Source organism: Vigna radiata, chromosome 1, assembly GCF_000741045.1.
Source record: "Vigna radiata var. radiata cultivar VC1973A chromosome 1, Vradiata_ver6, whole genome shotgun sequence".
NCBI lineage: Eukaryota > Viridiplantae > Streptophyta > Magnoliopsida > Fabales > Fabaceae > Vigna > Vigna radiata.
Window position 1 is genome coordinate 12394570 of NC_028351.1, and position 13397 is coordinate 12407966.

Consider the following 13397-nt stretch of genomic DNA (forward strand, 5'->3'; position numbering starts at 1 on the left):
ACTTTAGCCCTATCTACTTTCTTGAATACTACTAGGCAATACTGAAGTTGCCTTGAAAAGTAGTATTAATTTGATAGCTTCAACGACAGCTTATCAGAGAAACATAAATGGTTGTTTGAAGAATTAAATGTAGAGAGAGAGAAAACCCTAATTGCTAATCTGATTTCAATCACCAACACGTGTCATTCGCTTAATTTCATGAATAAAAAGAAAACCAACGTGGCAGAGAGCGAAGAGGGAAGCTGGCATAAGACACATCCTCGCCGTTTGCCACATCACACAAAAAGTTAACGTTGTTCATTTTTAAGGACTAATAGTAAGAGTTTCAAAACTATGAGGACTAAAAGCCATCAAAGTTTCGAGTAAGGACTAAACCCAAAATCATGTAACACTTAAGGGACGAAAAACATACTTAATCCAAAAAAAAAGACAAGAAAAACTGACAAGGTTGGATCCAACTCTAAATGGGAACCAAAGAAACAAATTGAATCTCTTGTAGTAGATCTATTAGACAATCGAAATGACACTCCCATCATGACACCAGGTCAATGGTCATAACATATCACAACGGGAAAAAGTCTATATCCTAATATCTAAAGAAAAATATTAAAGAACTTGCAAATCTAAAAGAAAGTCAAACAGTAAAGAAAACAAATACTGGGAAGATAAGTATAGATGTTATCCTATAAATTGATAATGTTTATTACTTCAAGGCCCAAACATGATCTACTGACAAATAGTTAATATGACAATAGATATATTGTCAAGTTTGAAAAAGGCCTTACATGTTGAAATAACAAGTATAAGCGCGACAAATGAAAGGTCAAAGCTAGATGATTTACTTGCAGATATGTATATTAGAAACAAGCATCTATACAAGAATATGGAACACTTAAAGGAGAAAAGAAAGTCCAATAGGTCACACTGTTTGATGAAGAAAAGGCATATACTAAATAAGCAACTGGTGACATCAAACAAAATGTCAAGACTAAGATCTTCCATAACCAATGACTAGCTGCTCTCATCTCCCAAAGGAGGATCATTTAATGACAAAGGAACTGTGAAAGAAGACTTCTAGAAGGAATAGTCAATTCAAAGGATACGACGTCAACGACAGTAAGTTTCTTACATCTTGATCTCACAAGAAATTATATTTTTCCCCAAAATGATAAGCATACATCTATTGCTCGCATATAACATCTAGAAATAAACATCATAAGACATAGATAATATGATCAATTGTATGGTTTAAGACAAATTGTCGAAGGATACTTCATGATACATGCTACATAGCGTCTAATGCATAACGTCTAAGACACGTTGTCTAAAGACGTCAAATTATAACGTCGTTTGAGACAAATCATCTGGACACTGCATTCATGTGTGACGTTTCGTGCGTTGAGCCAACAAGATGGCCCATTAAGGATCGTCTAAATTACGGAGGAACTTAAATTTTCCAAGTCAGTTAAATCGTACATAGTGCATTAAATGTGTCATCATTGATCCTAAAACATTAAGAAATCACCTTCATTCAAGACATATATAATCGCTAAGCAAACCAAAAGCCTTCGTGCTTTTGAAGAAATCTTAGAAATCCTATGCTCACTCTCTCTAAGAAACCATAAATTTTCAAAATCTCTGTAGAAAGAACCTCTCACCTACATTCATGGCCTCCAATCTAAACCAAGAAGATGTCTATGATGCTGCTCGTAAAGTCTCCGTTGTTGGTCCCGCTAAAGACAAGCAAACAAGGCTCTACCTTGAGCACTAGGTGATAACGGTTCAAAAACCATTATTTTCATACTTAATTTTGATATCAAATGCACCCTTTTGACTTAAAAACTTGCTTGGAATCATGATTTTTCTTTAGTTTTGTGAATAAAAGAGTTGAGGACATGTTTTATGATTTTATCGTTAAATTCCCTTGATTTTGTAGGTTTTTGGAATGATTTGAAAGAATGGTTAAATTATCAAATGGTTGGAGTGCATAAAAGTCAAACAGAATGCAGAAAAGTCAACCAGAAAAGTCAACAAGTTGACCAGAATGCTGAAAAGTTGACCAGAGTGTAGTTGACCAGCGCCTGGACCTGTTTTCTGCGATTTTTATGATTTGTTTGGGCTTGGACTTGTTTTCTGTTTTTTTTATGCCTTATTTAAAGGCCAGAACATCTTAGGGTTTGTATCTTTTGATGGCTTAGGCATAAAAAAACACTTTTCACCCCTTTGGGGCTAGATTTGGAGATGGTGACAACTCTCATTTTCTCCTTTTTAGGGTTTCTATCTCTTTCATTCCATTCTTCACCTAGTTTCTCCATGATGATGGGGAACTAATCTTATTTGTTGCTGGGGAAAGATGTAACCTCTAAACTCTCTTTTATTGAAACTCTTATTTATTTATATGTTTGTCGTATGCTTTGATTATCAATTGTTGGGTTTCTCATATGCGCTTAATGCTTTCAAGGTTTAACTCATTCGATAATTATTGTTTGTCTTTATTGATACGGGAATGTACGGTACTGTCATGAACTGATGGAAAATTCCTTGATTAAACAATACCACCTAGGGATACGGGGTAGGACGATCAATTGTTTTTGCTTCCGTTTATCATGCATTATTAATTACTAAGGGAGGCTAGGAATAGCAAGCCAATAATTAGTAATAGGCTCTTTTTGCCGAGGGATTGGGTTAAGGATAGACTAAGTAAGTTTGCATGACAATATGATAATAAAGCGAATTTAATAAGAAAAGTAGATATATGAGAGTGATTGGGTGAAATCTGAATCCTAGCAATAAATCCATCTCATATTATCAACATCCTCCATCCACTTTTGTGTTTAATCTCAATTGATCAAATTGCATTCATGTTTATTTTTCCATAATTTAAATTCAAAAAACCCTAAAATATTTTGTTCTTATAGTCTTGATTGGTTAAGCAAAAACACAACAATTTAGTGCCTTGAGTCTCTTGGGAAAAGGATACTTGGACTTACCATTTATTATTACTTGATATGATCTGGTACACTTGTCAGAGTGTTAACACTAGGTCAACCTAAAAGAACAAAGGGAGTATGGTTACAATGTTCTTTAGGATGTTCTTCGATGTGGCATTCATGGCTTCTATGACTGGTGTACTCTTGTGTTACCAAAGTGGGTCAAATAGTTTTGGAACAATCTACAACATCAATGCCATGGCCTTGTCTCGAAAGTCATTGGACAAGAGATAGTTGTTAACATTCAAACCATTGTTGTTGCAATCAAATGCCCAAGGCATGACAACTATTAACGTGAAGACTAGGATAAGATGTACGCGAATGATGGAACTATTGAAAATGTACTTTATGGAACAAACTACAAAAGAGAGTACATTGGCAAGGAGATCATGAATAAGGAGTTGTGCTCTTACACAAAGGTTCTTCAACATGCATGTTCCAAGACATTCTTACACAAGAGTAGCTCACGAGACCATGTTACAGAGCTGGGTAGATTTGTCATCTACCACCTAATGACCGGAGTGTTATTGGTTTTTTTAGAGTAAAGAAACGTAGCACAATAACGTACTTGAAGCAAAAATACTTCTGTATTATTGATTGTAAAATAATGAGAAACTTACAATATTTAAAACTTAAAAAAGTAATTATCCACTAACATTTTTATCCTAATTTTAATCCACTACTCCAACCCATAATTAAAAATTAACTAACTCCTAAAAATAAGGAACAAACTTTGACTCAATTAAAATTAAAAATAAACTATTCCTAAAGCATTTTCCTAACACTCCTCCTTGCTTTAGGAACTACAAAAGTCCATTAAAGGTCAATCTGGCTTCAGAAAAAAATATTTTAATCCTGAACTGTGAATTCAAACATAACTCTTCTTGACAACTTCACCGTTGATTTTATTATCACCTTCAGGCTCCTTTTCTTCTTCGTCTTCATAGTCAAGAAGGTCATCCTCGTTCCAATAACGTATTAAACTATTTTCTGGTTTGTCCATAGTCACCCATGATACGATCATGGCCTTAACATTGTAACTAGAATGGGCAACAAATACATTACTGTGAAAGGGCATGACCTCAGCCCTATTGACCTTTCTAACGAAAGAATTTGTTTTGGCTCCATGGCAAACTACAACCACTTTGAGAAGGATAAAAAACAATGTTGCAGTCATTGCTGCGAAATAAAAGAAACTCTTTTCACCCAAAATATGATGAGGATGTCTTAGCTTATTGTGCCAGATTTTTGTCACATTTTCCTTGAATGAAATAATAGTTTGCTCCTCCTCCAATGGTTTTAGAGCAAAGCTTTTACCTTTCATTTTTACCTTGAACATATCTTGACCAGCTGCATCTTTAATCAAGCAATTTTTGTTTTCAAAAATAACTCTAAATCCTCTTTCAATCAGTTGACCAACACTTAACAAATTTTGGTCAATTTTAGGAACGAAAAGAACGTCTGGAATAAATTTTGTGCCTACACAGCTTGTAATTGCAATTGTCCCCTTTCCTTTTACTGAGATATAATCACCATTGCCTATTCTGACTTTGGTAACATCAGTTGGCCAGATATCTCTAAAGAGTGCCTTGTCAAAGGTCATGTGGTTAATACAATCACTACCAATTAGCCAAGATTCACTTGAAGCATTGGTTGAAAAATAGGTTGCAACAAAAAGTTGATCTTCCTCTTCTTCATTTACAATTTGAGCATTTTCTTCCTGCTGTTGATTTTGGTTTTGGCATATGACAACTTCATGCCCAAGTTGATTGCATTTGGTGCATTTAGCGTCAGGACTTCTCCAACACTTGAATGAAGGATGACCCAATTTGTTGCAATGCATGCAAGGAGGATACTTTCCCTTGAAGCTTCCTGCTTTGCTTTCATTTCTAACAACACCTTCTATGTTTTGTTGTTGGTTCCTTTTTTTGTTTTTCCAAATGTCTTCATGTTTAGTAGGCAAGGCTTCCTCAACAAAGCCTTTTTCTCTAATAGCCCTTCGTTGTTCTTGTGCCTGCAAGGAATTTAGCAACTCTACCAAGGTGATATTGGAAAAATCCTCAGTGTTTTCTAAGGTGGTTATGGTAGCTTCAAATCTTTCAAGTACGGTAACCAGAATTTTTTCAACAATACGAGAATCCTTATAGAACCAAGCAATCTTACTCTGTTTGCTATGTTTAGAAGCCTCTCAGAGTACTCCTTGATAGTTTCAGATTCCTTCCTCTTTTGCAATTCAAAGTCTCTAATGAGATTCAACACCTTCATGCCTTTAATTCGATAATCTCCATCATATTCTTCTTTGAGATAATCCCATATGGCTTTGGCTGACTTTAGAGACATGATTCGAGTGAAAATGGTTGGTGAAACTGCAGCAAAAAGGCATGCCTTTCCCTTAGCTTTTGATTTGAGCCATCATTGGAATTCCAGGTAGAACAAGAATTTCATAATCCTCTTCAACTGCCTCCCATAGATCCAGAGCTTCTAGGTAGGCTTCCATCCGTACCGCCCAAATTTGATAATTTTCACCATCAAAAATTGATGGTGCTATTGTTGAAAATTTTGAATCTCCTTCCATGCTTTCAGATTTTTCTCTCATAGGTCCCTCAAGAAAAAAAGCTCTTGATACCAATTGTTGGTTTTTTTAGAGTAACGAAACGTAGCACAATAACGTACTTAAAGCAAAAATACTTTTGTATTATTTATTGTAAAATAATGAGAAACTTACAATATTTAAAACTTAAAAAATTAACTATCCACTAACATTTTTATCCTAATTTTAATCCACTACTCCAACCCATAATTAAAAATTAACTAACTCCTAAAAATAAGGAACAAACTTTGACTCAATTAAAATTAAAAATAAATTCCTAAAGCATTTTCCTAACAAGTGTCCTTCAACCTGTCCCACAAGATCTTCATTCATTTCATCCACCTAATCAGGAACTCGAATAAAAAAGTATATAGTTGTTATTACACCTTATTGGTGTATAGATTGATTGTTGAGCAGAAGGTTCTTGAGTATCTGATGTCTCTAAGTGTTCTCGTCCCAATAAGGAATAATATTTTGGTGAGGGGTGCTTCTCGAGGCCAAACATTCAACATAAAAAACATCAGGTAGATGCAATTAGAGGCAAATAAGGTGGATAAGATCCTTCCTTTTGATGCTATCAAAATCATAAATGTGAGGAAGAACAAGTTGAATCCTCCTCATGTGGACATAAAGAAGAAGGAGAAACTGAGGGCTGCAGGCTTGGGCAAAATTGTGAATCTAATAAAGATGGATCTACATAGTCACTAGTCCCTGTAAGACTATGAAGGAAAAAGGCTTCTTGAGAAAGTAAAAGAAGCGGCAATTAATGAAGAACGATTCCTTTCAATGTTTACTGAAATAGCGTCTCATGAACACCTCATTCCTTCTTCAACAATGATCCAGGCATTTAAGGTAGAGCGTATACCAAATGACTTCAACTAGCTGCATCAAAGGAAAAGAAGGCAAAGTAGTCGAAGAAGGCTTCTCCAATCAAGAAGCTTCCTGAAGAAAAATCAGACTCTTATGATGGACATGTCTTTACTAATCTGTAAAAACATGCCAAGCTGACCAAAAAACACGCCAGGAAGAACAAGCAACAAAATTCCAAATCCTTCTCAACATCCTAAACAATGTCATTGCCCAATTATTTCCTAAAGCTGACCAACCACCATCATTCTTCGGGTTGTGAATTGTCTCTCCTCCCACCCTTTGATGTTTATCAAATAAAGGGGAGAAAAATGGGTTTAAACGATGTCACTTAGGAAGAGTTTAGTTTAATGTTTCATCTAAGGGGAGCTTATTTTTTACTCATGAACATTTATAACATTCCAAAATCTCTAATACGTATAAGTTTATGAAGAAGATTCACATATAGTCTAATATTAATAATTTGATATGTCTAAAAAGTTCGCTGAAAATGTGACAAGTTGCTAAGGTGATATGATGAATTGTTTTGAGAATATAATGTGTTGCATTAATTTATCCTAATGAATTATGACTTACGGAAGTCATATATCATTCGTAGCATCATGGTTATCAAACTCGCGAGTTAACTCGTTAAATCGTTCGAGCTTACGTTTCTAGTCAAGGTTGTCGAGTTAACTTGGTATTAAACTCGGCTTTAGACTGAACTCAGTAGAATCGGACATGGACTCGGTGGAATCGTTCGGAATTGCGATTGCACAACAATTTAGCGAATTCAAAAAAAGGCATAAAAGAAGAAAATAGGGGTCATTTTGTTTAGGGTTTAAAACCTTATTAATGTTCTTTGTTTTTTTTACTCCACCACTGATCTTTGTCGCTCGTGGTCAAGCTTCACTCTGTCCGATCGTCGTTCGTGATCACGCTTGGTCTGATTGCCGATCGCGGTCGTCACCGCTCGTTCAGTCCTTGTGCGTGGTCGCGTTTCGTCCCCTTCACCGTTCGCCTGGTTTGTGATCACTATCACAGTGGTCGCCACCGTCGCCGCCATCCTCACCACCTTCCTCGCGTCGCAGCTTCTGGTCTGCCCTTCTTCTTTGAGCCGCAAGTGGTGGTGGGTGAAGCTTTGTTATTCTAAAATTATAACTCGTGACCCTTAATGATTTTATTAGAAAATGAAATTTTTATTCGTTTCTTACATAAACGAAATATACTTATGTTTTTATTTTTATCTAAATAATGTTTATTGAAATTGAAATTTATATTGTTTTATTAAAGTTTTTATTTTAGTATGTAAATGATTTATTAAAAAAAATTATATTCTCATGGTTTTATCAGAGGAATGAAAGTGTTTGTATTTTTTAAATCCTAAGTCCCTCTACTTTTTTAGTGAAAAATTTTAAAACATATCAAATTCAATGAAACTAATACAAGTGTATCTTCATTCCATAACATTTGGAGATATCGATGTCCAACATTCATGAGAGGAAGATTTGAATGAAGATGATGACAAAGATAATAATGTCATTATTAGAGGATTAGAGGAATATATATAAAGACTTTCACATTTCTATTTATGTTTAGAATATTTCTATGAATTTATGTATTTCAATTAATATATTTGTATGAAAAATATTTCTATAACTTATATTTTTTTTCATACAAAAGTAAACTCTTACGAGTTTACGAGTCGAGTTTACTGGACTCTTACGAGTTTACGTAAACTATCGAGTTTGACAACCTTGTGTAGCAAACTTATCTGAATTTTTCAGTCAAGATAATGATCAGATTAGGTCATTCTCTGACACATATTATTTGCTCTAAACACTGATAAAACACTAATAAATCGTTCTATTCAGGGGAAAATTACATTTTGGGATGGATCTAGGAGGAATACATCCTTCATATGTAAAAATAGCATCTTTATAAAACATTTACTCATTCATCTTCATATTATTCGGAATTGATATAATATATATATATATATATATATATATATATATATATATATATATATATTATTTTCTCTTATTTGCTGATTTGCCATGATACAAATGCACTTTGCATAAATGATGTATGACTTATGAAAGTCATATATCATTCACATTTGACATTAATGATATGTTGTGATATTGTTGCTCTGATAATCATGATCAAATAATTATTCACTCTTATATGCCTTTTAATGCCTTGAATACTCTGATACATCTTTGAAGTCATGCTATGAATGAATATTGTCTAGACTTTTAAACGTGTAAAACATTTAAAAAGGTATAATCATGTCTTGAATAACAAAGTTTCTTTTGAAATCTCTATACTTTGTTTTACATCGTCTAAACCACCTTCAAAATCCTCATAAACATATTTCGTTTAGCGTGTGTGTTTGTTAAACATAAAGAATGAGAGATTGTTAGGACAAGATCATCTAGAGAAACTAGACTGTCTAGCAACTCATGTTTTGAAGTTTAACATGTCATGCAAAACAAAATAGTGTTATTGAAAAAACATATAATGAATATGTTGATGTAGTATACTTGAGCCGACAGGCGTACTCGAGGCAGAAAATTATCGATCGGTCGGGTGGAAGGCATGTCGAAGGTCGGCCAGGTGCAACGGGTTGGTATAACGTTGAGGACTAATTAATGGAAGAGTAAATGGTCTTAATGAACGAATATTACGTAAAAGGAAACAAAAGGTATGATATTGAAGAGCCATTATTATTAATTATTGAGAAGGATGCCTATAAATATAGTGTTAATTGCCATGTAAATACACTTTTCTGATAATATTCACTTGGACCTTCTTGAGACCTATCTGAATTGAGCGTCGAAGTGTTTCCTGTAGGTCACAACCGTTTGGTGCTACGGAAGAGATCTTAAGCAGGTGGTGAAGATCAGTGGATAGAAGGAAAGCTCGGAGCGTCGTCAGTCTCGGATCCTACAACCGAAATAGTTGAGTATTTCTAACACTCTATATAAACAACGTTCTCAACATATATGGTCTAAACAAACATTATTTGATAAATAACATCTAACAAATGGAGACGTCTAAGTGTATGAACAATAAATACAAAAGCTTAACGCTTTATGCTTAAAATCACAAAATAGCGTTTCTATGTTATATAGCCTAACATATGATGTTTTACAAACAACGCCTACACAATAGGAAATGTCTATATGAAAACTTTGTAAAACACTAAACTTAAAGTTTTTTGTTTAAGAAGTATTGAAAAGATAAGCATCTTATAAAGGTCCAGGAAATATGCACTAAACGATATGACGTGTACCCAAACTTTTAAAATAAGCATCTAGTGCTTCACATCATTTGTATGTCAAATATTAAACACTTACTTTTTAAACAATGCAAAAATTATATCTGACAAGTATCAAAATGTTATAAACACACAATGTGCTTTATCTCTTGTCAATGTTTAAAACGTTTAAAACAATTAATACTATGTACAAAAAGTGTTTGCTTGCTTGTATGCTTTGCTCTCGTTATGTCCACAATTCCTTAAAGTACAAGATTATCCTTAGAATTCATGCACAGGATGGATAAAGACGTTAAGAGATAGGGAGAAAATTCTTGGAATGTTTCCTTAAAGTTTCAAGCTCTGTCAAACTGTACAAGCTGTATCTTCAAAAGCTCTGATAAAGCAGAATAGCTACACAACACGGACCAAAGTCTGACTACCCACCTAAATGGGCTATGAAGTCTACTTGAAATCAACTCTGTGTTTAACAGATACTATTAGAAGAAATGCTATAAATAGACGATCACATGAAGAGAAGAATTGATGAACAAGTGAACACACACATAACAAGCTTTTCATTGCTCTTACATCGTCTAAGCTTTAGTTTTAAGAGAAAAAATTTACAAGAGAATTGCATTGACAAATTATTCTCTCTTTCATATTCAATTGCATTGAAAAATTATTTTCTCCTTGAGATTTACCAATTTGTGACCTGTGTCAACAACGTTTTTGTTGTATTTGAAGATTTTAAAGAGGATTAAAACACTTGGTGTTTAACTTAGTTGAGTTAAACATTCCAGATAAGTCGTCTAGGGTTGATACCAAGAGTGGTTAAACTCAGTTTAGTCAGGATTGACTAGGGAATTAGAAGTTGTGAGAATATTTGTTGTAACCAAAAGTGATGAGAATACTTATAAACCTGGAGAGATGAAACTTAAGAGATCTTGTTCAAAGATTAGTAGAACTCCTTTACAGGTCTAAAGAAAAAATTGGATATAACTCAAATTGAGTGAATTAGTATAAAAATCTTATGTATTTATTGTCTCTCTTTATTAAACGTTTTCCAAATGTTTCCTTAAGATTTTTAATTTGCTCTTATTTGTTTCATTTGATTGAATGAGATTTCATTGTTGAAGTACAGTGCATGTCTTACTTTATTGTACTAATATGTTAAAGTCCATAAAAACTGATTATTGTATCAAATTGATTCACATTTAATATTGAAAGATAATTTTTCTTATATGGTTCCATTTTTTAAAACAATTGAATTTGAATATCTATTATTAATTAAAATCAACCAAATTTGTTATTAGAAATAATACAATTTACTCGATGATAAAATGGAAGATAACTAAATTGATTATTCATTTTTTGTTTCTTAGTAACAAAAACTATCAAGTAAAATTTCTAAAAGAAAAAAAATAACTTAATTATTTTCATTAGTTTTAGTAATAAGTTTTGGTTTCTAGGATAAAGAACTTTAAATAAATATAAAAATATAATATAAAATTATTTTTCTTCAATAAACAAAAAAAAAATGGGTGTTTCAAGATATGAAAATCTTTTTTTTAAAAAAAAAATTAGCATGTAGTGATTGCATATATTATTACAATTTTTTGGGTTTTTGTAAATTAAAAATCAACATGATAGTTAAACAACTTCAATATAATTTGACTGATAATGAATATTTAAAGTATCATTTATGTTTTTCTTAGTTTTCTACTATTTGGAGGATCTTGTTTTCTTTATTTTCTGGAAGAGACATGATTTATTAGTATTTTTCTTTTAAATTTTTTTATACAAAGACGAAATCCTTAATGATAATTAAAATTGATCATATGATATGTTGACATGGAAGCTTTCAAAAGAGTTTTTAAAAATATGAAATAAATTTAAATAAATATATAATTCATTTATAACTTATAAAAAGACGCATTCTCTTAATCGAAATATTTCAAATAACATATTTCAAACCATATTTTATAAATCAATATGAGATTTAAATAATAATTTAAGCCAATACTTTCACACATTAAAGACTCATCCTACTATGATCTAACACATGATTATAAGGAAATTTCATTTATTAACTATAGTGTAAACACAAAATAGTACTATATGAATGATAACTTCATATTTTTCTTCATCGGATAGGGAACATATATTTAGAAAGGACATTAATTAGTTGTTAAAAAATTACATAACAATATATTAAAAATACAATAGTTTCAATTTTTTTTTTAAATGGAGTATAAAATAAGATAAGTAATTGATTATTTTACTAATATATTTTAAGACATACATGTATGTTTCTTTATTCTAGATAAATCTATAAACTGAATTCTCTTTATTTGATATAATAACACATATTTAAAAGTAAAAGATCTAGAATTGAAATAGATCCAAAATCAGATCGTAAGAAAAAGAAATTAAACCTTCAAATTATAATTATTATTTTGACAATTTATAATATATTTAATTATAATTCAAAATTGCCAAGCAATCGACGTATACAAGATAAAATTTTAATAACAAGTCATAAGTCACTTAAAATAAAATTAATTGTTTTTTCTTTTAATTTGTACAAGACTTTTCTTATAAATAACAATAAAGAAATCACCATTGGGTACTTTGAGATCAACCTTTGTTATTTTGTGGGTATTTAAGTCATACCAAACTAGTGCACCATCATTTGTTTCGAAGAGTATATTGCCCATACTCCTTGCTCCAATAGGTCTTGTAATCGAAGGTAAGGGTCCAAGAGTGAAGAGTTTATTCCATGATTCTTTCTTACCAAGTTCAGTCAAAATTGATATGTAAAATGTACTGCTATATTTTGATATCAAAGCAATTGATCCATTTAAGAGAAACACGTACCTCATCGCAAAATCTCTACAAAAATCATAACATATGTCTGTAGGAGTTGTATAATATGTCTCACTGCTCATGTCAAATGATATCAAAGACACATCAGCACCAATATTTGATAACCAATGACACATTCCGTCAAGGTAGATATCACCACCAATTCCACCATCTTCTAAAATATTGACATCAATTTTAACTTTTCTCCAAGAGTTACTTCTTAAGCTATAAATCTCATATAAGGGTGTGTAATCCCATTCAGTATAATCCATGTCTGCACTGTTATCAGGTTGCATACTTCTAATCACCTTATAATCATCTCTAATGCAATCATAACCGAAGCCCAAATATCTCATTATAGGAAAGACATGAAATGGTAGATACTCAATAGGACTATGAGGAATGGCCTTTAATTCACCAATAGCTGGATTCCATAAATACCCAGAACGTTTCTTATCGACGACAAAGCAAAGAATTCCATTAACACTAGAAGAACCCACTATATTCAAACCAGAAAGGTGAATCTCTAATGGATCTAGCCAGTTTAATTTGTCCATATTTTGAAAGTTCTCACCAGAAAGTAAAAATAAGGAGGGCCCATGATTAATCTCTCTGTAAATTTCTAGGATACATAAAATGATAGATGTATCATCATAAAAGGAATGAAGATTAGATATGAAATTAATACGAAAGAGATCTACGAAAAGTGAATTTTCAAACAAGAGGGCCCATGATTTACATANGCTTCCAAATCTCTTGAGGGATCTCAAAGGAAGTTTGAAAAGAATCGAGAATGCAAGATCATCAGGTAAGTGATTATGAAGCTTTTGGGTCACGA

General features: G+C 32.4%; 1 protein-coding gene across 1 annotated transcript; it reads right to left on the bottom strand.

Moving 5' to 3' along the window:
* Positions 1-10047: 10047 nt before the first annotated feature.
* Positions 10048-13116, bottom strand: LOC106757617 (F-box/kelch-repeat protein At3g23880-like). The gene is made up of 2 exons (XM_022779434.1): positions 12572-13116; positions 10048-10105 (listed from the first exon to the last, which is right to left on the bottom strand). The coding sequence occupies exons 1-2, from the start codon at positions 13114-13116 to the stop codon at positions 10048-10050; spliced, it is 603 nt and encodes a 200-aa protein (XP_022635155.1).
* Positions 13117-13397: the final 281 nt, after the last annotated feature.

Coding starts and splice junctions, on each gene's coding strand:
- LOC106757617 (XM_022779434.1), bottom strand. CDS start 13,116: ATGGACAAATTAAACTGGCTAGATCCATTAGAGATTCACCTTTCTGGT. Junction 10,106..12,571: donor TGTAGAGATTTTGCGATGAG/GTACGTGTTTCT, acceptor CGTGTTGTGTAG/CTATTCTGCTTTATCAGAGC.